General features: G+C 54.3%; 2 protein-coding genes across 8 annotated transcripts in view; one reads left to right on the top strand and one right to left on the bottom strand.

The window, feature by feature from the left end:
* Positions 1–12,642, top strand: part of ANO10 (anoctamin 10) — an 82,357-nt gene extending 69,715 nt beyond the window's left edge. For both annotated transcript variants that reach the window (XM_036432022.2, XM_036432020.2), the window contains one exon: positions 12,056–12,642. In XM_036432022.2, coding sequence (XP_036287915.1) covers positions 12,056–12,115 — 60 coding nt within the window. In that variant the 3' untranslated portion in view covers positions 12,116–12,642. The remainder of the gene's footprint in view (positions 1–12,055) is intronic.
* A 1,563-nt stretch (positions 12,643–14,205) lies between these two features.
* Positions 14,206–27,633, bottom strand: part of SNRK (SNF related kinase) — a 39,102-nt gene continuing 25,674 nt past the window's right edge. For 4 of the 6 annotated variants that reach the window (XM_036432015.2, XM_036432013.2, XM_036432016.2 and 1 more), the window contains 4 exons: positions 24,723–24,864; positions 22,588–22,800; positions 20,657–20,791; positions 14,206–18,012 (listed from right to left, as the gene is read on the bottom strand). In XM_036432015.2, the coding sequence (XP_036287908.1) occupies positions 16,794–18,012; positions 20,657–20,791; positions 22,588–22,800; positions 24,723–24,864 (1,709 nt within the window). In that variant the 3' untranslated portion in view covers positions 14,206–16,793. Of the gene's footprint in view, positions 18,013–20,656; positions 20,792–22,587; positions 22,801–24,722; positions 24,865–26,007; positions 26,748–27,224; positions 27,431–27,633 lie in introns of those variants that run through there. The other 2 variants (XM_036432018.2, XM_036432019.2) reach the window with 2 other exon arrangements.

The following is a 27,633-nucleotide window of genomic DNA, read 5'->3' as shown; positions in this document are numbered from 1 at the left end:
CAGGATGGAAGGAAGCCAGAACACACGTCCTGGGGAGGCCTCGGTCAGGAGGTGAGAGGAAGAATGCAACACAGGGGAAAGTAAAATTCGAGCTACTGGTGCTGTGTGTATAACAGGAAGGCTTCCCGTCGAGGGTAAATCTGGTCTCGCCGGGGGAAGCTGGACACGAAGAAAAAGTCCCAGGTCACAGGAAGCCTGCTCCTGCCCACGGGGCCGCGGGGCCCTGCCTGCCAGGCAGGAAGGATGGTGTCACATTGGCACCTGTTTCTAAGATGTGAGAGCAAATCTGCCAACACTCACCAGCCCTCCCAGTTGCCTTGGACCTCCCCTGGCTCTTGAAAATGAAGTGTGATGGGAAACAAGTGACAAAACCCTGGGAGGGCCCACACCTTTGCCTGCCCCGTTGTGTTCTCTCTGGACTAGCTCGGTCCTCAGGCTTGTGCAGAGACAGAATCCTTCAGGGTTGGTTGGGGTGGAGAGCACAGGCGTGATGGCCTTACACTGGAAAAGGCAGATGAGCGGCAGAGAGCTGGCAAGGGAGGAGGGGGCGAGGGCTGAGCCGGCCCCAGGGGGCTCCGCTCACAGGAGGTAACTCAGGTTGCTTCTCTGCTGAGCTTCTCTGCTGAGCTCAGGAGGGGGACCTGGTGTTGTTTCGTGTTGGAGGTGGAGATGTTATGACCAAAAGGAAAGGGGAGCCAATAGCTGCATGGAGCGTCAGAGAGCATGTTTGGGGTCTAAGGGAGGCTTCGGGTGTGTATAACAGCCAGTTATACCAGTAGAAAGTACCGCGGTACACGAGGAGAAGGAACTTGTCAGCCAGCCAGCCAGTGTCACCAGGAGACCCTTCAGTTACTGTTCCCGGGAGAAAAGCATGCCCACAGAGCCTGCAGACGGAGCGCTGTGAACAGCACATCGCACATGTAGCGGAGAAGGTGCCCAGGAACTTACAGGAGAACCTAAGAATGACAAGATTCAGGAACTCTCAGAGCCTGTGATGTTTCTGAGTTGTTCCCATATAAAGAATAAAAGTTATTCAAGTGTACTCGAAGGGCGGTGTGACAAGGAGGCCCTAAGCAGGCCTGCCCAGGTTTGGGACCCACCCAGCGCCATCATGAAGGGCCTGGGCAGGCGTTTTCTGTTCCCCCGCCCAGGCATTTTCAGCGCGTTGGCTTTCATGGTGGCCATAGGTGGAGGGGAGGAAGGTGGCTTCTCTTCAGAGTCTGTATATTAGGGAGAAAGTCCTTGCTGGCCAGGATTTTCCTCACTGGCCAGCATTTCCTTCCAGCCCCACCGGCCAGGATTAGTTATTAGCTCGTGCCCAGCTATCGGGGCCTGAAGAAGTACCTGGCATTGGTGACTTCTCTAGTGAACAGAGGGCTCCTATGCCTCCGGGAAGGAGGAAGCAGAGGAGAGCACTGAGCCGGGTCGGGGGAAGGCATTGAGCGGCAACCCCAGGGAACGCATCCCGTTCTGATAGGCTGATGTTTGCAGCGAGCTCTGAGGGTCCGAAAAGTGCACCCTCAATGGGAGAGGCATGAAATGAAGACACAGAGAAAAGAGGGAGAGGGGGTGGGCTGCGCTGGATGAAGACTGCAGTGATGGAGGTCAAAAGGAGACGTTAGCCCAGCGGGCGTGGCTCAGTGGTTGAGCATCAACCTGTGATCCAGGAGGTCATGGTTTGATTACCGGTCAGGGCACAGGCCTGGGTGGGGGGCTTGACCCCAGGAGGGGGCGTGCAGGAGGCAGCTGGTGGATGCTCCTCTCACATCCATGTTTCTATCTCTATCCCTCTCCTTTCCTCTCTCCCTAAAATAATCTATAAAAACACTTAAAAATATATTTTAATAAAAAAAATGTAGAAAGGGAGACGTTAACATTTAATCGAAATAAACAAAGGTTTCACATTTAGTTGGTTTTTAAAAATCAGTCACAAAAAAAGAGAGGCAGGAGACATCTGACCAAAGGAAGTGCACGGGAGGAAAGCAGCCCTGTCTCCTTGGCTGCAAGTTCAAAGAGCTGGAAGCGAGACTGCCAAGAAGCTATGTAACCAGAGGCCTCTGCAGGAGCACAATTCAGAACAGAGGGCCGCGACCCCAGGCCTCCGGGGGCTCAGCCGTGGCCACCTTTCCCCCTAGTCCCTTTCCCTGGACTTTTCCGCCACCATCATTCCTCGGCGTCACACTGTCACTGCTCAGAAAGCCCCTTTCGGTGATGGTGACCGTGATGGCTCTGCAGACACCATCCTCCATTCACTCAGCCAATGCTTCCTTCCTCAGCCTTTCCTGACCACCCAACCTCCTGACTCCCAGCCCCCTAGCCCCAGCTCCCTGACCCCCAGTCCCCTGACCCCCAGCCCCCTAGCCCCAGCCCCAGCCCCCTGACCCCCAGTCTCCTGACCCCCACCCCCTAGCCCCAGCCCTAGCCCCAGCCCCCTGCCCCCTGACCCCCAGCCCCCTAGCCCCAGCCCCCTGACCCCCAGCCCCCTGACCCCCAGCCCCCCTGGCCCCGAGTAGAATCACTCACTGCCACCTTGCTTCCCCACCGAGCTCCTGCCTAGCACTTACCAGCCCCTCAGCCCTGCACCTCTTGCTGTCGGCCCCAAGCCCTACTCTGAGGGGCTGGGAGGACCCCGCTGGTGCCTGGCAGGAGTGGGAGGTACTCATGGCTGTTCTTGGTATAAAGGGTTCATCAGGGAGGGTGCCAGCCGATTCTGGGCACATGGAGTGGTGTCTCCATCTCCCAGGTGCCTGTCCCTGGGTCTTCTCGGTGCAGATCGGCTTTGAGCAGGTCTGGGCTGGGGCCCAGCTTCTGCCTCAGGACGGGCTCCCTGGAGAAGCTGGGATTTCCCTGGAGCTCCCTGCGCAGGCCTCGAGGCAGGGGAGCCGCAGAGTCAGCCTGGTGGCCAGAGGCCCTTGTGATGCCTCATGTAGAATAATAAATTAGCTGTTGGGGTATTTCCATTATTTTGGAAAGAACCCCAAAGATCCTTTGGGATATGGTCAGAAACAGGGATGAGCACATTCGTTTGCACACGCCACCTCTGGATCTCACCCTGACGCCACTTCCCTCCTTGGCATCCTGGGGTCTCGACTCGTCAAGGCCGAGAGGGACAGTGAGTCCCAGTCTAGGAGGCTCCCCCACGATGGCTCCCACAGTTCACTTCAGTGAAACGGGTCGCTGCCGTTTGGAAAACCCAGTCTCAGCTCATCTGATCCTGACACCCAGGCCCCAGGCCGGGTCTCCCCTAAGCCAGACCCCTCAGGAGAAACCTGCTGGGGTTTGGCTAGACTGCGCTCCCGTGTCAGCCACGGATGCTCCCATTTCTTCATCCGGCCTCTGTGTTCTGAGCACACCAGGCTTGGATTTCCTTGCTCTCCAAGACCTACAGTTCACATTTCTGCAAAAAAAGGCATTTCTCCCTCATCGACCAGGCTGTGCCCTTTTCCTCCAAGAAAAGCTCCCATCCGGTTTGGGATGGCAGGGAAAAGGCGAAGACGTGTCCCCTGGGTGTGGGCGAGCCTCTCTTTGGGGGTGCGAGCCCAGCCATGGCCGACCACAGGACTCAGGGGACCCCTGCTGGGGCGGGGGCAGGCTGTGCTCGCTCGGGAGCTCTGGCGCCTGCCACCAAACACGCAGCTTGGAGATGAAGGCTGACCAGATGGTCCTCTCGGCCTTGGCAGGTCACCACCCTCTCTGGGCTCATCTCCCATGGGACCCTGCTGGCCCTGACATTGGCCCATGTGCTGTGAGCGTAGAGTGCTGTGCTGCCCCCCCCCCCCCCCCCCCCCCCCCCCCATTTCCTGGGCATCCAGAAAGGAAGGGAGTGATGTCCTGAGAGCCGGCACACCCTTCCTCCTGGGCCTTTGCCAACAGGCAGACGAGAGCGGCCACTCCCTCAGGACGGGTGCTGAGAAAGTCCTGTCCAGGAGGTGCCTCCTGCAGCCCAGAGCTGCTGGTCGTCCGGGTGGTCTGAACGCCCGGATCAATGTCCTGGTAACATCACCGGATGTGCCAGTTCACGGCTGGCGGTGACCCATCAGACTGCCCACCTCCCTCTCTTCTGACCAACAGCCCAGCACCACACTGAGGCCCAGCCCGGACAGAGGCGCTCCCCTGCGTGCACTGCAGGGGACCTCTCCCCCACAGAGCTGGTCGCTCCGGGGAAAGGCGCCTTCCAAAGGGACAGGAACCTGGTCATTTTCCCTCCGACTTGGGACCAGCTGGTCACGTGCTATTTTCACAGGATTATTTGCGTGTATAGAGGAAATGCTTTCCCCTTTCTTACGCAGAATTGATGTGACCTTCATCCGTCTTTCTGTCCTGCCCTCGGGGGGCATCCCATCTGTGTCTTCCTCCGTCTGGCCTGTGTCACCCTCCTAGTGATGTGGTCATGAGGAGCGTGGCCGATAGCCCTTCCGAACGTGTCTGTCATCGTTCTTTCGTGTTTCCATTATTTGGCTTCCTTATACTTAGCCACAGCTTGCTTTTGACCTTGGGGACACTGGCTCTCTTTATTCCCAATTGCAATTCCGTTCTGTAGATTCTGTCTGCATTCTGACCTGATCCTACGTGGTGGGGGCCACCCGGGCCTGGGCCCCTGAGAAGACCGAGTGTGAGCACCTTTCCCCCAGGCCTGGCCGCGGGCCCTGCCCTCTGCCCCGTGTGGGGATGTCCCAGGGCACCGGAGCCCACTGCTTCCGTCCTCCACATTCACCTCTGGACGTTTCCAAATCATCCACTCAGTTCAGCTGCTGTTAAGTAACACCTGTTACCAGTTTTCTCGCGTCTAATGAAGGTGACGTGCTTCTGGGACATCTCTTGTTCCTGAATAATGGATAAATATTTGCTCTCCCCATCACGTGTTTGGTCCGTTGCACGTCATCCTCAGCGTTAGGCTTCCCGCTCTTCACGTTTCCTCGCTGGAGATGTTCCGCAGCCTCCCCCATCGCTGGCCTCTCCCGGTCTCAGCAGTTCTCCCACCTGTGATTTTGCCAACTAACTTCCCACTGTATTTCCCACATTTTCTTGTTTTTGCGCCCTTTACAACCCTTTAAGGGGAAAATGATTTCTTTTTTATATAATATATTTTTACTGATTTCTGAGAGGAAGGGAGAGAGAGAGAAAAACATCAGTGGTGAGAGAATCATTGATCGGCCGCCTTCTGCACGCCCCCACACTGGGGATCAAAACCGAAACCCAGGCGTGTGCCCTTGCCTGGAATCGAACCTGGGACCTTTCAGTCCGCAGGCCCATACTCTATCCACTGAGCCAAACCAGCTCGGGCAAACGTGATTTTGTTTCTAAAATTAACTCCTAAACATCCTGGAGTTTTAAAATCTTGCTGAAATTTGTGCTTTCATGGCAGGTTAGGGCTTAGTGGGATGTGTTCTAGATTCTCTTAACTTAGAGATGTAGGAGAAACACACAAATCTGAGCTGGGTGGGACAGGACAAAACTGAAGCCTCACCAAGAATCCAAAAAGTCCCGGCAAACCCTGGCGGGATGGCAGGGTGGTCCCGCTGAGCGGGAACCGGAATATCAAAGCACAGGGGGCCCGTGCATAGCTGGGTGCTGTGGTGCCAGAACACACCCAGGACAGCACCTGGACGCACCTCAGGCAGGGGCTGGGCAGCCTGCAGGCTAGCCACTTAGGCGCTGGAGACTGACAGCGTGTACTCGAACCTTCTATGAGCTGTGTGACCTCAGGCAGGTTTCTCAACCTCTCTGTGCCTCGCATCTCTAGCCTTTAAAATGGTAATGGCATGTCTCTCACAGGGTGAATGTGAGCAAAGGATTGGATGTATGTGTCATTAGAACAGGGCTTGGCATGTGAGTGATCTAGCTATTGGCCACTGTGAATGTAAGTAACAGGGAGATAATAAAATATAATAGACACGAAAAGTTACGTCAACAAAGCAGGAGGAAAAGGTTGCGATGTACAAGGACCATTCGAAATTCAGGGCATGAGCAAGCTAGGAGGAAAGTAGCAAGAGTCCCACAAAGTGGGCACAGAGGATCACATGTGGAGCCCGGGGCTGGCGCTCCGGACACACCTCCGGAGCCTCACCTCCTGTGGGCACCGCCGATGGCGTGTGTCCCTCCCCCGCTGAAACCCGGGCTGCCCGGGAAGGGCCTGCCACGTCGGTTGCTCAGGGATCTCACGTGTGTTTTGGGTAGATGGACAGGACCGTACGTAGGTGCCGTCGCTTCCAGAAAATGCCAGCACCCGCCGATGGGTGTAGGACAGAGGTGACGAGCAGCTCTGGCGAGGCTGTGGGCACCTCGCCGTGTTTCCCAGACCCAGCGGGGCGGCTCCCTCTCTCGTCAGCTTCGCTTTGTCTTTTTTCTGTTAGCATTCGGGGTTCAGCATGTCCAGCCACCTGTAAACCCCAGGCCTGTGGCTTTGGCAGGCAGTAATAATTAGCCCGGATCTAACAGCCGGCTGTAGCCAATCAATGGCACCGGCTCCCGGCCCCAGAGGCACTAGAAGCGGCTGGAAAGCGAGCCTCGGGCTTCCACGGGCCCCTCTCTCCTGAGCGAGCGGTTTGCATGCTCAGAAGCACCTGCGAAGGCACACTGCTCTCCTTTTGAAAATTTTGCTCTGCAACGCAGACCCGCAGAGCATGCAGGGCTCGGAAGCTCACCGACGTCGACATGAAAACGTTTTCTTGGAAGCTGAGCTGACGTTGTCCTCCTCGGGCCAGTTTGCGCCCGTAACGACCTCGTGCAGGGGCCGGACGCACGGGCATTGCACCAACCGCACAAGCCGCCCGCCCGCCCCGTCCTGCAGCCGGGTCTCCGCCTTCCTGGAGGAGCCATGGTTTGCAGCTGAGACCAAGCTGATACTGGGACCACCTTCCTGATGGCCCCTGAGTTTCCTCCTCTCTCCCTCCTCCTCCTCCACCAGCTGTCACTGCAGACATCCTCCCCCTCCCCAGAGCCACCCCTGAGGCCCTAGGTCCCCTCTGAGCGAGAGTCTTGCAGGGGAGGCGGGGAGGGGAGGGTGCTGGGGCCAGGTCTGCGTAGTTGCCAGGGCAGGTAACGAAACCCTGGAACTTCTGACATAAAGCGCACGCTCCGGTGTTGTTTCTGTGACCCCATACATGGGATAGACATGTGCGGTCCAGAGACTGGGAGAACATGGGTGTGTCCATTTTACATACACAAGAAGGGAGGCCACACCTGCCCATCCTACCAGGCTCAGACCACGCCCAGTCAGACCTCCGTGGGCGCTGCGATAGGCCCGAAGCTCGGTGGTCCGGCCTCCGCAGTATTTATAGAGCGCCCCACGCCCCACGCCCCACGCCCCACGCCCCACGCCCCACGCCCCACCCCCACGCCCCACGCCCCACGCCCCACGCCCCACGCCCCACGCCCCACGCCCCACGCCCCACGCCCCACGCCCCACGCCCCACCCCCACGCCCCACGCCCCACGCCCCACGCCCCACGCCCCACGCCCACGCCCCACCCCCACGCCCCACGCCCCACGCCCCACGCCCCACGCCCCACGCCCCACGCCTGTTGTCAGAGCTTCGGTAGGCGCCTGCTCTCCCGAGGGACGTGCCCGTGCTCACGGGTGTAGCACCTGCACGAGGTGGTTACCTGCACCCTGGGTGGGACAGGGCATTTACCGCAGGAGAAATAAAGCCTAGTGCCCTGGCCGCTTGAGCTCAGTGGGTAGCGCGTCGGCCTCTGGACTGAAGGGCACTTACCTCCGCTGCAGGCTTGATACCCTGCAGGTGCGGGAGGCAGTCAATTGATGCCTCTCTCGCTCTCTCTCTCTCTCTCTCTCTCTCTCATCGATGTTTTTCTCTGTCCCCTTTGCTTCCACTCTCTCTCTCTCTAAAAAAAAAAAGGGGGGGGGGATATCCTCAGATGAGGGTTAACAACAACAAAAAACCCTGATAGTAGGAATGGAGTGCAGGGATTAACATAGAGTAGGGGTGTCGAACTCAATCAGAGAAGGGCCCAAAATCTAAAATCCAGCCTAAATCGCGGGCCGAATGGTTTACTGAACAGTCATAAACTGTCATTGTGATGGAAACGCAGCGGAGTGCAGTGATGACAGCGCGGTGCGGGCCACATTGCAAGGCCTGGCGGGACGGATTTGGCCCGCGGGCCTTGTGTTTGACACATGTGACATAGAGGGATGTGGGGGTGACAGGTGATGCCGCTACAGAGAAAAGTGGGGCCTGCTTCCGTCCAGAGCCTGTGGCAGCCCGTGTTGTGGCTCGTCTGGTCCCGTGTTACAGCGTGGTCTAAGCTGCTTTCGGCCACGCGGGGCGGAGTCTGGGAGGGGGTCAGGGTAACGGAGGCGACAGCTCTAAGGTGGGGCTGGGGGTGAGGAGGCGGGGGTGCCTGGCAGGGGTCCACAGGGCCCAGGGCAGACTGGGCGCAGAGCCACGGTGACCTCTGAGGTTCCGGTCTGTAGCCAGGTGGAGGGGCCCCTGAGACGGGGACGCAGGGGTGGGGGTGGGCTTCAGAGCACCAGCACGTTCGGTTGTCAGCAAGTTTTCACATTTTGTCAAACATCAACATGAACCACCACGAACAGTGGCTGTGTCTCCCAGGACAGCCGAGGGCTGCTCTGCCCTCCCGCCCTCCACCGCTGCTCCGCTGGCAGCGCCGGCCCAGCAGAGCTGGCGTGTGCGGCATTATGTTAGGCTATGTCGGAATACTGCCGTTTGAGGCCCACCTGCCCCAGATCTAACCAATGAAAGGCCTTGGTCAGAACATGGTACTTCCGAAGGCCTGTTCTTCACTTCTCCTTTTCACCTGAATTGCGGGACCCTCGCCTCATTCTGCCCTGACTCTGCTGCATGACCTCAGACACAGTGCTTAGCCTTGTCAGGGACAGACAGGAGGCCTTGCTCGTGCCTGTCAGGGGCAAGGGCACGGTCCTGTGGGGGGGGGGGGGGGTCTCAGCTCCCATCCTGCCCGGCCCCCTCCTCTGGGCAGAGCTGGAGAAGAGGCCGCCTTTCAGGCTGGGTTCGCCCACCTACAGCAGTGGTCAGCAAACTGCGGCTCTGTTGACTAATGCGTTTGCTGACCACTGATCTTCGGGATAGACTTGCCGGGAGGAGCTTGCAAAAAAACAAAAACCAAAAAAAAAAAAACGCTGGTGCCCAGGCCACACCCCTTAAATCCCAGCGGAGGGAGCTGGAGATGTAGGGACTGGGGATTGCCACCCTCTGTCACTTGTCACAGGCAGGTCTGGGCACCTGAGACGAGCAGGGAGGGGAGTGCGGGGGGTGGGGTGGGGACAGGGGGCAGGCCCCAGGCATTGATGCTGAAGCTGAACTGGCCAGAGAAGCCAGTTCCTGTTTGAGCTGCTGCCCCAGGACGACCAGGCTCCAGTGGCCAGCAGCCTCTGAGAGAGCCAGCTGCAGAGGCCCCGGTGAGAGGGAGAGGAAGGCACAGGTGGAAACCCTCTGTGTGTTGCTGTTGCTCTGGGGGAGAGGTGATGGAGTAGATGCCGACAGATTTCAAATTGGGTAATAATGGCAGCGATGGGTCGTGATCTCCTGAGTGCTGTGCGTGGGGGATTCCGTGCTGATTGTGGCCCAGCCAGCGGCCAGGGAGGGTCTGCCCCAGGCCTGGGAGGGGAGGGCTGCTCAGGCCTGGGGTAGCATCCCGGCTCTCAAACCACCTCGCTCCCCCTCCACGGGGAGCAGGCGTGGCATATAGGCACACGCTCAGGTTCGGGAAAGCTCAGCCGGCGCTGCTCAGAGAGTGACTGGGAACATGAGTGTTTAATGAGTCATGAGTTGGGGAGGATTTTATTCTCCACCTGATGCTTTTTGTAGGAAAGAAGTGAGCACCGCTCTCCTGCTTACGTTTAATAAGGTTTTCATTTTAGAGTCCGAAAGAAGCCAGGTTTGTTTTAAGAGAGACGCAGAGGTACAAGCCTCAGGCCCGCCCGTAGCTGGCGAAGGCCCCAGGGTCACGGACCCAGCCCTGAGGGGCCCAGCCATGGAGGAAGGGGCTGAGTGGTTTGTCCCAACACACAGCTGATCGCTGTGGCTTCCAAGCAGCCCTGCTCTGGGACCTGGGCCGGGAGGGGAGGCAGAGGGCGGGCAGGTTCTCTGAGCAGATGGAGCCTGGCACCGGGCAGAGCAGTGGCCGGCATCCTACCCACCTGTGACCTCCTGACAGGCCCGTCCTAGGAGCTGCCCTGCCCAGGCAGGCTCTGCAGGTGAGAGGGTGTGGAGTCCCTCCTCCTGGCCTGGGTACCCCCCCTGCCAGCCAACCTTGGGCCTGAGTGGAGGGGAACTCCAAAAGCTACACCGAAGTCCCTTCCGGCCGGAGGTGCAGGGGAGAGAATCCATCAGCGGGCCCATCCCCCGCCGCTGCGGAGCAGGGCCCCTGGGCAGGGCTGCCTGACGCCCGGGGTCTCCCAGCACAGCCACCCACACAGGTGGGGGTAGAGGGGGGCAGCTGCCCCTCACAGCCAGCCTCCAGGCTCCTGGCATCAGGGCGCATTCGCTCCCACTCACATTGACTTTCCTCCCCGCGTGGAATGCTGGGAGGTGCGGCTGGAAGGCTCTGGGACAGCTAGGGAATGTTGTTCTCTCCCCCCCCCCCGCCCCCATAAAGATGAATTATTAAGGTCTCATAAGTGTCTGACGACACTGCCTGGCAGATAGGCTGAATGTTAGTTTTCTGGGCATCTTTTGCTTCAGTAGTTCACAGGCCGAGTGGGCTCAGTGAGGACAGGGCGTGCGGTGACAGAGAAGGCGCAGACGGACACAGCACCTGCTGGGACACGGGGCACGCAGCTCTGTCTCTCCGTCACGGTCTGCATCGTCCTGCCAGGCTGAAGCCGCACACACAGGGCAGCTGTGGTCCCTGGGCAGGCACGTCCTGAGGCCGGTGTCGCTCTCATGCCGCCCTCCGCTCTAGGCCTGCGGGAACGCTGCCCCACCTGCAGACGGGTCACCGTGACCCCGCCCAGTCCCCTGCCCATCACACGCCATCCCCTGGACCCAGCTTCCATGTGGCGGCCGGCGGCAGGGCCAGGCAGTCCTCCCAGCCCAGGTGGAGGGGTCCGCCTCCAGGAGCCCATCTCTGTCCGCCCGGTGGGGACAGAGCAGACGCAGAGAGGGGAGAGCCGTCCCCGGGAAGCGGGGCCTCCGGAGAGGGGAGCGGGGTGAAGAGGAGGCCGAGGCTTTGCTTCAGGCTGAGGAAGGCTTCCTCCCCTGAGAGCGAGGGAGCGGGCCCCAGGTCCGGCTCCACGTGGACACGGACTCCAAACGGGGCAGCCGGGTTCCCAGCTCCAGCAGCGCGGCTCTCCGAGGCCTGCTTTTCCCACAAATAAATAGCTGCTGTCAGAATCCCCTGCCTGTGTGTGCAGCCACATCCCAGAGTAGCCGGTGGTCCTGTGGGCAGCGCCTGGGACAGAGGAGGCTGGGGCCTGCGGGGCCCCAGGGTGGGCGCAGGACTTCCTCCCTGGGCGACCCGACCCCAGGGTGCAGGCCCCTCCCTCTGAGCTGGCCTTGACCGGGAGGGACCCCATAGGCTGTCCCCATGGCATTGGGCGGGGTGGGCGCTGTGGCCGCAGGGACGAAGGGCCAGTAGAATTGCTGTTTGGAGGCCTCTGTGCTGGACAGGGACCTCGTGGACAGTCACCCCCACAGCCACCTGCTGACTATGCCCCCAGGGCAGACATGGCACCAGGCTCATAAGTCAAATGGCACGTTCGCTCGGTTCAAGAGGCAGAGCAGGGACGTGGCCCGTCTATGCTCAGACCCCTGCACTGCCGCCCCTGACCCCGGGCCCAGGAAGCAGGTCACCCAGCTGCTTCTCCTGTCAGCGTCTTTGCAATCCCGCCGGCCTGCCTCACACGTTTCCACCCGCTCCCTGGGCCCATCTCGTCCGGGCCAGGCACTTAGAGGAAGCCTTGGGCAGCATCAGGGGGTCACAGCGTCTCGGGGTGCCTTGACGGCTTAGGAACACGTTGCCCAGGGCCTCCCGCAGAAGCTGGGAGCCCTGCTGCCATCCAGGTGCCACCCCCCACCCCCGGCTGGCGAGGCTCACCCTGTGTTCTCTCCACAGCAAATGAAGCTGGTGGCCGAGAACCTGAAGGAGGAAGGCGGGAAGGAGAAGGCGACCTGAACGAGGCAGAGGGGCACCGAGCAGCTGAGCGGCTCCCAGCCCAGACCCACGGCTCGGCCAGACACGGCAGCTCCCCGTGGCAGCACCCACTCCTCCCAACGCAGGGTCCCGGCTCAGGGCCCGGAGGGGGGCGCTGGGCCCCAGCTCCTGGCAGCTCCCCACCCTCACCTCCCCCCGCCCCAAGCCCACTGCCCCGGTTTCTGCCCAGGCCCCACCCTCCATTCCACACTCCGCACTTCACTGCTGCCCTGAGCCTCTGCGGACCAACCACCAGCTCTCCATGGAGCCCCTTGCGGGCCAGTCACCCCCACCCACCGCCGCCCAGGGTCCGTGGGGCGGGGTGGCGGCCCGGGTGCGAGCCATGCTGAAGGGGGCTCTGCCCGGCCTCCGTTCTGAGACAGGGTGGACAAGAGGCAGGATTTCCAATTCCCGACAGCTCTACCTCTCTCCTGGTTCTGTTTTGCAATATGTTAGACACTGGTCAGCAGAAGCAATAGTGTCAGCTATTAAAGCTCCTCTCTGGCTCCCACTTCCCACGCGTGGACTGTGAAGGCCCCGGGGTTCTGGGAGGGGCCCAGGTCCTTCAAGGGGAAGCCTAAGTGGGGAGGCTGAGCTTGGGGCTGGGCACCTGGTGCCACTTCCAAGGCCTGCAGCCGGAGCGCGGGCTGTTCTGGAGCTGAGGGGCTGCTGCCATGGGGTGCCTGGCCAGGGCTGCCGGGCTGCTTCCATGCACAGGGTGCCAGGCGGAGAGCCAGCTGCCACACCCAGCTCCTGGTGTGGCTGACGCCTGTGGAGGAGGGGCCTTAGCCAGGGGTGCTGCGCCCTTCAGCTGTGCCCTGGGCTGGACCCCTCACAGGCACAGTGTGGGTCACCGGGGTCTGACCCTCCAGGCACAAAGCAGCGGCTGGAGCCCGCTGCTCCCCGCCTGGGGCCCAGGCACGAAGACTGCCTGCAAGGGCAGGGCCTGGCTTCCTCCTCTGCTAGCTGCACACTCCGCCTGTGAAACAGCCACCCCCTGCCCCTCCCCTCTACCCGCCTCCCCCTCCTCTCGCCCCCCACCCCCCCCTTCCCGGGACCCTGGGATGATGGGCACTTCCACTCAGAAAGCTGCAGGCACCTCGGCCACTGGGTCGGCAGACGAGCAGGGGGAAATGAGGGCTTCAGCCTAGACCTGTCCCCTCCCTGAGGGCCGGCCCGGGTCCCTCCCCATCGGGATGGGAGTGGCCTCAGCCAGTCAAGCATCATGTTTTGGGGAGCTGGCCACCATCTGCCACTCTTTGCTGCCCAGTTGGTCCTGCCAGGCCACTGCGCTTGCCAGCATGCCTGCCTTTGCTCGGTCTGAGGCATCAAGGCCCATGGTCGAGGTCAGTGGTCAATGCTTAGGAACATCCTCCTGATTTAACCCAGCACGTGGTCCCCGCCACTATGGTCCTCAGCCAGGAGCTTCCTCGTATCCCAGTCTGAGTGCCTCGGACCCAGTTCCCCGTCTCCCCTGGTCACAAGAGCACAGTGGGTGGGGGCAGTGGGTTCCAGATGTGAACTCCCTGCTCATTCACATGGAGGTTTCTGTCTGTCCCCCTCCCTCCCACTCACTCTCGAAAAGTCAGTGGAAAGATCAGGCCTGTGCCTATTGGAGACTGGGGGGACCCACCCAGCTCTGCCCTCCCGCCTGGGCCTCAGCACCCCCAGGTGTAACCGGGAGATGGCAATAGCGGGGGCAGAGCCTGACACTGCGGACTGTGTCCGCTTCCCCAGAGGAAGCTCACAGCACTGGGGAAGGGAGGCCGTCATTTCTGCCCAAGGGAAACTGCCATCAAACCTCCTCCACATCTCGTGGTCGATCACGAGGCCACACACCAACCACCGAACTGGGGAGAGCACCCCTTCCCCGGTGTGAGGCCAGGGTGGGGGGGGGGTGGGGGGGACGGCATCGTCCTGGAGGTCTCCTTGGTCCAGTCAAGACAAGGACCTCGGGGCGTGGAGCCGTGAAGGGTGCCTTGGCTCCGCCCACCCCGCTCCCGAGCACCTGCCACGGGCGATGCCCCCACTGGAGGGGCGGGGCATGGAAGAAACAGGACCGGACGCCGTTCTATTGCTGAACACCAAGATGCCACTTTATTGTCGGGATTTTCTCCCACTTGTCACAGGCCTGTCCGTGTCCACACGATGAGGAAAATCAACCCGCAGTGCACGCGGCTGGCCAGGTCAGCTGGCCGTTCTGTATGCTCTTCACACACACCAGCTCTTAACGTGGCAGAAATACCTTTAATTCGACTCAGTCTCACGGCTATTCTTAAAGTCGGTGTCAAGATTGTCACATCTTTAAATACAGATAGAATTGTCAGAAGTACATATTTTATATATATATTTATATATATATATATACACACATATGTATATATGTACACACACATACAGAAAAATACAAGACTGAATTGTCCACAATATTTAATTTACACACTACTGTAACTCTATGCAACTTCTGAAGACAGGTTAAGGGGATACAAGAAACTGTTAGAGCAAGTAAGTAGTTTGGTCCAATATTATCTTAATGTAATGGTGATTCACTCCCTCTCTTTTATGGGACAACATACGATGACATACAACACATGCACAGTCATTCACTTAGGAACACATGATGAAGACGCCACTCAGACTACCATCTGTCTACCCAGAGGGCCAACCAACCAAACACGACTAATAAGGCTATAATACAGCTATGCAGCATAAATGGTCAACACTGCTGATCCTAAAGTGAGCACCATATATACATCTGAATATAAAAAAACACAATGGAAACCGAACACATACGGGGTTCAAAGGTGCCATTCCCAGGCTATACATAATCACAGGAAAAAGTATGTACAATTACTTGGAAAACAGCTGCAACAAAGAGTTTATTGCCAATGCCCTTTACAAACGTCTCTCCTATGTTTAATACAGATGTTACGCTCACTGTCTACGTGAACCACACATCTTATTTCTGGCCCTTTAGAAGTTCCCTGCTCAAGAATTTCAAGCAAACGTGTTCTATGGCTTCACCCACACACCTTGTCTCAGAGCTTTCGATTATAAATACCACACTGAACTAGAGCTATAGCTTAAAACACATCTAGCCTAGGTCTAGAAAGTAAAAGTATTTGAAGTATCCTCTTTACTTAAGTCTAGTTTAAGTATACAGTGAAATTCAGAGTTCTGAGAAGAAGAAATGGACACTCAGGTAGCAGGGTCAGTGGATGTGCTCCTGGAGGAGCTGTGCCCGGTGGAGGGCCTCCCCGGGTGCTCTGCCACTGTGTGGACCAGACACCTCACCGGAGGCCGAGCGTGGGAAGGCCCGGGCCAGCGCGTCCTGTGGCCAGTGTGGCTCAGCATCTAAGACCCCGAGGGGACAGCAGGGAAAAGGGGCCCCCGGCCCCTTCCGCAATCGGCAACGTGCAATGCACCGTGCCCCACAGACACAGGGTGCCTCCAAAGAGGATTATCTGGTCAGAAGGAGTCTCTGTGCGGGAAGAGTTTAAAGCGAGAGTTCTTGATTATTGTTTTGGCAGGAAGGCAGAGTGAAAAATATTTCCAGCAAAAAAACAAAACTGAAGCAGGTTTTGTGCAGTTTTGTTTGCTGATTGTGTGTCTTTTTTGATTAGTCAATTGTCATAGCTAATTGAGCTAAAGGATGTAAAATGGAAATAACAAAAGAGTCAACCTAATTACCAACCTCGTAAAAAATCAATCCGTGCGTGTATGTATGTGTTTATATATGTTTTTTCGTTGCCCGGGTTTTGACTTTGCCCACCTCTGTGTGCACTCTGCCTCCACGTTAGGCCCTCCAGCTTCTTCTATCTACATGGTTCTGAGGGAGACCCTGGGCTGTGCCCTGCGGGGAGGAGCTTACAGGAGCGTCATTTTGTTCTGTTAAACAGACACACTCTATAAGTAGAGTTAAGACATCATCAGTTCGCACATTACAAAATAAGATTGTCTGCTTGTCATTTACCACTACAGGGGAAGCTGCCGTATAAATCTAAGTACTTCATCTCACCTAGTACAAAACGAGAAAATCTGTTTCAGTTAATTTTTAAGAGCCCAAGCTTTTGTCACACGATAGCTTAAGACAAACAGGTGTGGGTACGTTGAAATCTCGGTTTAAGGTTCTAGTGCAGACGTCGGCTGTACTCGGTCCGGCGCAGCCTCGGAAAGCTGGCAGGCACGTCCGCGGGCTCCGGGCCTGTCGGCATCTCACTGTTATTGCTTTGGTTCTGTATCGGACACCAGGGTGTGCCCAGGGCACGGAGTCTCCGTGTAACAGAAGGTCAGGACAGGGATTTAGATTTTTGCAACAAGGAAATACAAGCGTGTTTTCTCTGTCTAGGTTAAGTGCGGAACATCCAATTTCTAAGTGCTCCATTGATATTAGGTTCCAAATATACATTTTAATTTAATCCTGATCATCCACACTAAAATTCTGAATGTAAAAGTGACACGAGAGGTTGACTTTCGGCTGGGACAGAAAGCAGTGTCTAGCAGCAGCATGCACAAAGACCATGCATTGTCACGGCGCCAGGCGAACGAAGGGAAACGTAATAAATAACTGCCCGCTAGGAGGAGAACCGGGAGGGAGACAGTGAAGGAGCCGGTCTTCACCGCTCGGAGCAGGAAGCGTGCGGGGGCCGGGCGGCCGCCGTCAGATGACGTGGCAGCAGGTGGCTGGGCTGGAGGCGCACAGCAGCCCCTCCTTGGGGTTCCGCTGGATGTTCACAGAGATGGTCTTTTCGCACAGAGGTAGCTGGAGCACGTTGTTCTTCAGGTTCTTGCTCTGGACCCGCTCTAGCTCGGCGGCGCTGTCCACCACGTGGTCGGAGAAGAACCTGAGGCCGCCCACCCCGGGCGCCTGGCCCGGGCTCCCCGCGGAGCCGATGCACATCTTCCACGTGGACTTCTCCTGGACCTTGACGCTGGAGAAGGACAGGCCGTGCTGCGGGTCCAGAATGTACCTGGTGCCCCCGTGCAGCTGGGAGCCCAGGCAGAGGCCCATGAGTTTGAGGCTCTGCACCAGCTCCCCGGCACTGCGCGAGGCCAGCTGCGTGGAGTTGGCGGGGCCGGCGCAGCGGCGGGTGCTGCCCGAGGTGCCCCCCGGGGTGCCGCCCGAGCCGCCCGAGGGGCTGCCCCCGCCCGCGCTGTTCTCGCTGGGGCTGGCCTTGTCCGCGCCGCCGCCGCTGTTGCCGGGCTTGCTCTGGCCGCCGCCGTCGCCCTCGCTGCCCGGCGGCCCCTCGCTGCTGTCCCGGCGGTGCCAGGAGTAGGTGAAGCCGCCGTCCTTGTCCAGCCGCCGGCGGCTCTCCGAGTCGTCGTCGCTGGTCTCCGAGCTGCTGCAGCTGGAGCCGCGGCCCTGGCTTTTCCGGCGGTGGTAGCGCTTGTGCACCGTCCCCGGGGACGCGATGTTCATCTTCAGCCGGCTCAGCTTGGGCGGCAGGTTCTCGTCCATGTCGAACTCGTCGTCCGACTCCCCCTCCTCGAAGATCTGGTTCAGCACCGGGGCGCTCTTCCTCGAGGTCAGCCGGTTGGTGACCGAGGGCTTGCGGCGCAGGACCACCTGTGTGGACAGGGACATGGGCTTCTTGTCCTCCTCGTCCTCCTCCTCGTCCTCCTCCACCCGGAACAGGCACTTGCGCCCGCTGGCCGCGGGCTTCAGGCTCGCCGGCGGCACCGCGGCCAGCGCCGGGCCGGCCAGCTCGGGGAGCTCGTCCTTCTTGGCCGCCTCGCACAGGCCTTTGCTCCTGTGGCCGTTGAGGACGCTGTCGGCCGCCCGCGCGGGAGCCGGAGGGACGGTCGCGTGGGACAGGGGCGTGGCGGTGAGGTCGTCCTCCAGGTCCTGCGGCACGTCGATTTTGGTGGGCCACGACTGCCTGTGTGACGGACGGGAAAGGGACACGCATGTAATCGTATGCAGACTTTGTTCAAGCACAGTATACACAACTCCTGGGACACATTCCGCACACTGAAAAGAAAAGAAGAAATGGCAGCCGTGCAAACTCATGCAACTCCCCGTGAACGTCAGCAAGGATGCCCGAGGGGCACGCGGGGTCTGAATGCAGCTCAGTCTGCGCTCGTTGGCCAAAAACTTCGTCCCAGCTCTCAGGAAAGGTCTGCAAAGGGCGCCTCTTCTATACACAGTTTATACCCCAAGAAAAACATTTTGTAAAAGCAAAACCTGAACACCACACACTCTGTCCCTCTGGGTCTCAGATCTCAGCCCTTGATGGAGTATTGCTAGGAAGATTCACCTGAAATTTCCATCCTCCTTTTTGTAAAAGTCTGGTATTTACAAAAATAAATGGAAATAATTGAATAGATTTAACATGAGAATGGTGGAGAAAGGAGTCAGTGAATGCTGGCATATGTCAATCTCCTCACCAATAAAGAAATGAAATCAGCAAAATAGAAATACTTCTATTTTAAATGCTCACGCAAGAGTACTGGATAGCAAAATCCACTATGACATAAACTTTGATTTTATTCCCCAATTTGGAATCACTCAAGTAACAAGAACCCTGCTTGGTAACTAAAGAAAAAGACTTTTGAAAATGAGGTCTCTGGCTTGTTTTGAATAAACGTCTCGGAATTCTCAGCTGTCCTCCCTGCCCAGGGGACCAGCAGATGCCAGATACATTTATAACAGCCACTTCCACACGATGACATTTCCATTTCACACCAGTTATGTGATCCTAGAAATAACACCTAATTAAATCTATAGCTTGGTAAAACCGACATCCTGTCCCCAACTCAAAGCCGGATCACATTCCCTTGAGGGTGGAGGGCCATCTACTGACATCACTGCGTGGTAGTTTATAGAAGCTGAGTGTCCGATCATGTGTGTGAGGTCAGGCAGTGTCTCCGGACAAGTCCTCCCCCAACACCACGGCACCCGGTGAGACTCGGAAGTCCCAGAGCAGCCGCACACACTGTGCTTTCAGCCACCAGAACATCACCCCACAACCCCTGGGGAGCCCATGGCGGGTGTGTGTGTGTGTGTGTGTGTGTGTGTGAGGTTCTGACTCTCCAGAGCAGCAGCCAGTCCCTTCGAGAAGGATGGGGAGGGCGCAGCCTGATAAAGGCGCCCCTCTCCTCCCTTCCCACCCCGGAAACAGGATGGGTGAGGGCTGTAGCTGTAGTGGTCGTGCTGACCATTAGGCATCCTCAGCAACAGAGCCAGGCCAGGCCCAGGGTCTGGACACCAAAGTCACAGTGCCGTAAAGAGAAGGAAGCAAGCAGACACAGGAGGAAGACAGGCCTGCAGGGCGTCCCCACTCCAGAATCCCCAGGAGGGGCCAGGAAACTGGGAGGCTCTGATGCTTCTTTATAGCTGCCATTGGCTTTGCAATTTCCAAAAGTAAAACCAGTTTAACTCAGTTACTATTTGATCACTTTTGGATTGAGCTCTGTTCTGTCTCACTGAACAGACAACAGCTCAAATCCAAATGTCCCTTCTCCGGAAGAACTGGGTGGCTCCCGACTTGGTGGCCCAGCATGGGGTGGCTACTCGGAGGCTGTGCTTTCCACCAGAGGGCTCAGCCGGACGGGGCTGACCCGCCCTCTCCGTGTCACTCTCCTGCTCTGTCCCTGCGCCCAGGCCTCTTCCAAGCTGACACGGACAGCGTGCCTAGTTTCCATTACAGAAGAATGCGTGCGGGACACCAAGTTCCTACACTGCTTCCAGCTCAGACCTCTCACTCTTCTTCTTCAGCCACCAGGACTGCTTTCTTCTCTCTCCTCTGTGCTCCAGGCTTTTGAATCACTACAGTTCCATGGGTTACTTTATCTGAATATGAATTCTAATAAATTTCCTAACGATGATGTAAAAAGTAACCCTTCCTACGCTCCGATTTTAAACAGAAAGCTAGCATGGCAGGAGAAAAGGAACCTGGGAGGAGGATGGAGAGCTCAGGACGGACGAGGGAAGAAGGGACAGGGTGGTGACAGGCCCACCAAAGGCCCTAACTCATCTGGCCTCACCACACTCCCGGAGGCAGGCAGTGCGACTCCCCCCACCTCACACACAGCTCAGCAGCTGAGTCAGAGGTTCAGTGACCTCCCCAGGTCATCGGCCAATAAATCAACCGGCTCATCTGACTGTCAAATCCCTGAAATCCTGAGACAACATCACGGCCCAGAAATGCCCTGTTATTTTAAAAAGTTATTTCAAATGACTGAGGGAAAACTGGCCTTGTTCCTGGAATAAAAGAATAAAGAAAAGAATTTATTAATACATGTCAGACCTAGAAGAGTTCAATGAAAATAAACTACAGGCACCCTGGCTGGAGACCGAGTCTCCAAACAAGTTCCTGGCCCAGGAGCCCGAGGCCGCAGCCCACTGGGCCCAGGAGCCCGAGGCATCCTCGGTGACGGAGGCTCCGGCCCCCATGCTGGGGAGAGCCCGCCATCGCCGTCCATGCTCTTGCTCGGAGTTAGGAAGCATTAAGCAAACAAACAAACAACGTTCACTATGTCAAAACGTTAACTTACTAAAATCAGTGAAGATTTTTTTCTCACCTAAACTGGGCCTTGATGTTGCTGGGGCTGGCAGATCTGGTTTGGATTTCTTTCTCTTGCTTCTCCCTCAGGATCCTTTCGGCGAGCAAGAAGTAGGTGGCCGTGATGTGGTTGTACCTGTTGGTTTCCAGGGCTCTGGAGAAACAGGGAGAGGGCACAGAGACCTCAGCAGGTTTAAAAAAAACAACAAACCTGTATCAAAATATTCTGTAAGAAAAACCCCAAATGCTGCTGGCATGTGGGCTAGATGTCAGGTTTAGGTGCATAAAAGGAAATGAGGCTTCAAGAATGTACTGGGTCAAAGTCCTTGTTGTCGCTGAGCTGGCTCACTTGCTGCCACCAGCTGTGTGAAAGGGGTGCTATGCATGTGCCCTGAGACACTGATACCAATCACAGAATCAGGGAGTTTTTACTCTTACACTCTCTTGGCATTTATTGGAATTTTATATATTAATGCATTATTTCAATGTAACCAAGAGCCTGTCATTAGCGTCTTCTTTGCCAATGTTTTCATTCATCCATTTCAAAACTGATGCTCTGAGAACCGAGCGCAGCCACCGGGGCTGGGGAGCTGCTGGGGGTGCAAGGCCCTCCGAGGTGACCCTGCCTGCTCCCCTGCAGCTGGCCTTCCAGGCAAGAGCAGGAGCAGGCGATGGGCCTGCCAGGCCCACAACTACCCAGCCAGGCTTGTCAGGAGCTTTCTGTCATTAGTGAAAATGCACAATGAGCACTAGGAAAGAAGCGACATGGGATCACTTTTCACATGTGCACCTGGGCCACGGCTTAATGGGCGGGCGGGGTGAGGACAGACTCCAAAGCAAGAGCCCACGAGAGCCAACACATGCGAGTCTCTGGTGCAGGGTCACCCACAGAGGAGGCTCACGCTGCTCACGCTGTGGGCGCAGTAAGACCAGGACCGCCTGGGAGGGCAGCTCGGGCGTCCAGATCCCCGCTTCCCTCCGGCGCATGCTCACAGGTGGATGGGCACACGGAAACTCCTGAACCACTTGACGAGCGCTCCTTTTGGGTTTATAACTGAATTTACATGAATTAAATAGTGCTGTGATTTATTTATTTAAGCCAAGAACATTAAGCCAATTCGGGGAGACAAAAATAGCCTTCTACCATATCTATTCAAAAACAAACCATCATTTCCTACACACTACTAAAGTGCGTGTCCTTGGCAGGCCACTCTTCCCATCGCACCAGCTGTTTCAATGGGGTAAATAACATCTGACCTTTCCTTAGAGGTCCTAGGACCTCTGCGGAAATGAATCGACACTAAAGGAAAGCACTGGATCTTTATCCTTGACTCTAAATGGCTCAGGTTATTTTAAAGAGTTAGGTGATTTCTAAGCCCTTTAGGCTCTGCAGTCCCTCTGAGGTGTTGGGGACTCAGTTAATCACTTGTGGGCCTTGTGGGTCCCAGGCGGTGCTCTTCAAGGACCAGAGAGCAAGTGTTTCAGATTTTGAGGGTCATGTGGTCTCACAGACACGCTGCAGGAGCACATGCAGCGTGGACAAAACATGCAATGGGTGGGCACGGCTGTGGTTCACTAACACTCCACTCACATAAATGCATGACTGGCCCCCACATGCCAACCCCTGACTTTGGGGACTTGAGATGATGCCCCATTCTCCCTGCTCACTGTGGGAACCAGTGAGGGACATGGAATGAAGAGGATACTGCTATGGGCAAGGCATATACTGGGATAGAAAGCAGTGTGCACTCCTTGTCACTAGTACAAAAATAAACAGAATACAACAAAACCTAAGAGCCGGGACCTGGGCAGGGAACTCTACAGATAAATGGCATGACCTGTCAGCTGGATCTCTAGCCATCACACAGGGCCACAGGCCCTGGCAAGTACAGAGAGAGTCCATTCCAAGCGTCTGAACCCACGGCCCCATACAGGTGAGTGGTAACATACTCGACAATGGCGTCCCGATCCGCTATGTCCCCGAGCACCATGCGCTGAATGATGCTGTTGTGCTCCTCCTCTGAGAGGTTCTTGTAGGACACCAGGGGGATGTTATACTTGGTGGCTGGCGAAGGGTCCACACCCTGAAGCCAAGGATGGTTTTCGATCTCTTCTAAAGAGGCCCTTCTCTTGGGATCTCTCTGTAACATCCGGGTGATCAGGCTGGAAAGGGAAGTAAGTCCATTGTTCAAACAAAGGTCGTTCTTTGACAAAGTCTAATAAGATAATAAACCGAAGGCAGAATTGCGCAAGACAAAAATAAGAGAAGGCAACGGGTGTCGATATTAGAATGAAAAAAGACAACACCCCCACTAATCTATAGACGTAACAGATATAGAGGATATTATAAATACTTGAGAGCAAAAAACCTGAAAATATAGATAAAATGAACAAGTTCCGGGCACTATCCCTCCAGGGAGCATGCCCTTGCCATTCCCTTCTCTCTCTCCTTCCCCCAAGGCTCGTATTCCTTAACCTCTAAGGGGCCCCATGAAATTTTTGCTATGATCAATAAATTCTTGATTGCTTTTCCATTAAGAAGAAGAAAAAAAAGGATGAGTTCCTTGAAAAACACAACTTTGCCAAAATGACACAGGAGAAAGTAGAAAACTGAGTGGTCCTATGATTACTAAAGATAATTCCTCTTGGAGGGAGAAACAGAAGGTTTCTTTCTAACTTATTAGAACCATTCTATTTCTTAAGCTGGATAACAGGTACAGATGAGTTCATTTTATTGCAGACACATTTTTAACATTCTTGTGAATGATGTATTTCAATATAAAAATAAGTTTTTGCGTAGAGGCTGTGGATTGCAAACATTTAATATGCACACAACATATAGTATCCTGCTTCCTGGGGCAGAGAAGAATAATAGGGCATAAACATCGCCATCATCAACATTCTTATCAGGTGCTTCCTCTGTGCGGCGGGCTGAGCTAAGAGCTTTTACAGACATTAACAATAACCCTAAAAGGCAGGTTCTATTATTCTCACATCATTAGTAAAGCGAGAAGACAGTATTTGAATCCAGAGAGTTTGAACACCTATGTTCTTAACAATCCACCACATGGCCTAAGATGGAGCTCCACCTGAAATCTTCCAACTCAGATTTCCTTCTATTCTCCCCCCCCCCCCATTACAGTTGACATTCAATACTGTATTAGTTTCAGGGGTACAGCATAGTGATTAGACATTTCTATAATCACCAAGTGATCCCCCATAAGTCTACTACCCATCTGGCAACACACATATGATAGTTACCAGCTGATTGGGAGAAACTCAAAACTATGTTACTACACCAAAATCATTTAAGTACCCTGTTTCCCCGAAAATAAGACAGTGTCTAATATTAATTTTTTCTCCCAAAGTTGTGCTAGATCTTATTTTCAGGGGATGTCTTATCTTTCCATGCGCTAGGTCTTATTTTCGGAGGATGTCTTATTTTGGGGGAAACACGGTAGTAGGTATACTCTCAGCCAAGCTTATTTCAAAGTATCACCCACAAGGTCAATGAAATCTGGAACTTCCAACAGTTCCTTTATGCCACTATATTCCTTACTACACGTATCCGAGTCCTGTGTAGTACTTTAAATCCAAAACAATCAACTTGAGTGTATTTTTGTGGCTTCTCATAGTCACCTGAACCAAACAGAGAGCTCTTTAGATCCTAGGAGCACAGGGATCCCCGAGTCTGTCATGGAGACATCTATACACTGTCTCCAGTTAGTTAGTGGGTGGGAATAAAATTATGAGACACACTATGGAAATCCCCAAATGGTGTGTTGATCGTCTATTTCAGAAATGCCCTAATTCTTCTCTGGAACTTAAAATAATCCCAGGTGGCCTTGCTCGTTGCTGATGCAAACAGCGAAGAGTGGTTCTCGTGGTAATGTCTCATTTCAAGTGAAAGTAACCCCCTCTTCTGGAGCCTGAAGAAGCACATAATGAGCCTCTTAAAACTGGCATATCTGTACCCAATATCAAATTTCAAATCATATTCTGGGGTTAACTCCCCAAAACACCCTTTTCAAGATCAGAAATATTAAGTTCAAAAATTAAAATAAACATTTTTTTTTTTTACTTACTCTTTACACTCTTTAGACACATGGGATGGGACCGTGTATTTACAATCCATGATCATTGTCAATGTTTCACTGTCATTGGCCTCTTGAAAGGGTGGCTGCCCGCACACCAACATGAAAAGGATCACTCCCAGACTCCATATATCTACAAATCAAAGACATACTGCTAAGTATTGGACTAGTCAGAAAACCAAAAGCACTTGGTTAAAGGAAACAATATTATTTTATTTTGAACAGTCAAAAGCACTTATATCTCAAAGTAAAAAGACTAGGGAGACAGATTAAGCCCCAGTGAGATAGAGGTGGTATCTGTCATGTTCACTGTTTAGTTCACTTAAGGCCCAAGCGAGTGCCAGGCACACAGTGAATGGTCAATAAATGTTGACTAAAGATACGAATTATTTTATTAACGGCACGAGGGTCAACTGGAAAATGCCTATTCAAGGTTCACAAACCGATGGGTAGGCACAGCTGTTGTCCCATCACATTACCCACCAGAGGAAAAGCTAAGAGGGTAATAGTCTGAGACTTGGAAAGGATTTTGCCTAAGGTCTGTTTATCTCGGCTGTTCTTCACCTCGATCCTGGTGAGATAACCAGATCTTACAACTCTTGATCTTTTATAGATAAGGAAATTACAGCTTGAAGAGGAGAGAAACGTTCCTGGATGTCAATGAGGGAATGCTCCTGGCTGTCCATGAGTGGATGAGGATGAAGGTTTAAGTCACCAGAAGCACAGTCTGGTTTAACAGCAGGACCTCCGTAATACAGCTGTGGAAACACTGGGAAAGGCAGCGAGCGTCCTGTCACCGCAAATGCTCCAGCAGAGGCTGGGCAGCCACCTGTCCAACCGCTGCATAAGGCGCCCTGCACTCTGCAGGGCCGGACTAGTCACATCCCAGGACCCTTTCACTCCAGCAATAGACGAACCCCTATGATTAAAAGCAATCCCTTACTTCTTATATGAATAAAAAACAAAGCTGTCAATCGGATGGAAAAATATCTTTTTCAGACGGAAAAAAAATCCATTTAGACAGGGTATCATATGAATTAATTCATTCCAAGAAATAAAATATAGGCAGATTATATCAACATTCACATAAGAGAGAAATTCAAGAAGCTTTCCGGACCACCAAAGGCTTGGAGAACGGAGCAGGCCATCTGGCCTGTGAATACTCGACTGCTCCAAGAGAGTTAAACCTTGTTAATAAAACGTGTTTTCCTTGGTCCAAACTAAACAAAGGCACAAACACAAAAACTACACACACACCGTGATTCTTAGTATGTACATGAAGTTTTCCTAAGGATGCTCCAATGGAAATTTGCGAAGCAGACAGAAAACCCCACTAAAATTAAAACATTTATACAAACGAGAATGAAAGGAACCTAAGGATCTTCCAGTCCGAACCCGTGGCGTTGCGTGTTGATCCATGAGTTATGGGTCCCTGCCCCAAAACAGATCGATTGCTCAGCCACCATTCCACTGGCCTGCATCATTTACCTTGACCTTGGACTCCAGAGGGCCATCCCCCTTCATAGTCAAACATCCCGAGTAATGTGGCTAGTGGCACCTGCTCTTTAACCATCCAGTGAGAAGAACTGATTACCCTATTAGTACCTTTCAAAGATTTTTAATGGATATTTATATAGGTTGATGTTTAACTTAAATCTTTGTAGAACTGAACCTGCTGTTTTTGGTCACCTTGCCCCAACTCTCAAGCCACCACCGTGAACAAGTAGCAATTGCAATTATTCTCCCTTTAATCAATATGCCTTTCATTTTACATGATATCAACTATCACATAAACCCCCCTTTTCTCTAATGCTCATCACACAGGGGGATTTTTCAGCAAGTTTTTGTGCATAATATACACTTGACTGTCTCCTCCCCAAAGAAGGAGGGTTTAAAATGGCTCACCTGAAAAAATGTGCATAAACATAAAAATTAGGATTAAAACAAAAATGTTCTTCTGTTGTTAATACTGACAATGTCTAACACTACTTGCTACTATGCCCAAACCTAACCATGAATATGTATTATATTTAAGATATGATAAATTGTATCTTTCCGAAGACATCCTACAAACACATTTTTTTATAAAATGAATTTGGTTCATTATTTCTTCTACCACCTCCTACTTTCCCTGTGGATAAAGTAGTTTGGTTTTTACTTTTTCTCTGTGCTAAACTGGAGATGCTATCTGACAGTGACAATTACACAAAACTGATGTTTTAAAACTATAATGAGTAATATAAATATCGACTAATGATGCCCAAATCCTCATCTGGTTAAACACCACTTTCTTTTCTGTTAAATATTAACCTCAGCAGCAACAAGCACATCCAATTATTTGGCAATGTTCTCTTCAAGACCATCTGCCCAAGCAAACGAGCACTGCTGATTAGGAAGTGACGCATTACCAGGAGTTACAAAATAAAACCAACATAAATATATACACTGTCTCCAGTTAGGTTTCAAACCATTTCTGAACATGGAAATGCTGACGGCTGGGAAACTTAGGAATACAGTGCCATGCAGTGTGACGTCAGGGTCCGGAGCAGCGCCTCTGGGAAACACAGCGTCACCAAGAGGGCAGTTTTAGAAGGCAAACAACCCAGCCCGAGCTGGGTTGGCTCAGTGGATAGAGCGTGGGCCTGCAGACTGGGTTCCATTCTGGTCGAGGGCACATGCCCGGGTTTCGGGCCTGATCCCCAGTAGGGGGCGTGTAGGAGGCAGCTGATCAATGATTCTCTCATCACTTCTCTCCCCCCCCTCTTTTTCCCCTTATCCCTCTGAAATCAATTTTAAAAAATATTTAAAAAAACAAAAAAGGGCAAATGACCCTCTCACCGACAACCTGAGTATTCAGGGGCCATTTATTCCATTTACTTATCTTCCAGACTTTTTATTTCTC

The sequence above is a fragment of the Pipistrellus kuhlii genome, unplaced genomic scaffold (assembly GCF_014108245.1).
Source record: "Pipistrellus kuhlii isolate mPipKuh1 unplaced genomic scaffold, mPipKuh1.p scaffold_m20_p_11, whole genome shotgun sequence".
Taxonomy (NCBI): Eukaryota; Metazoa; Chordata; class Mammalia; order Chiroptera; family Vespertilionidae; genus Pipistrellus; species Pipistrellus kuhlii.
This window is presented reverse-complemented; position numbering and strand designations above follow the sequence as displayed.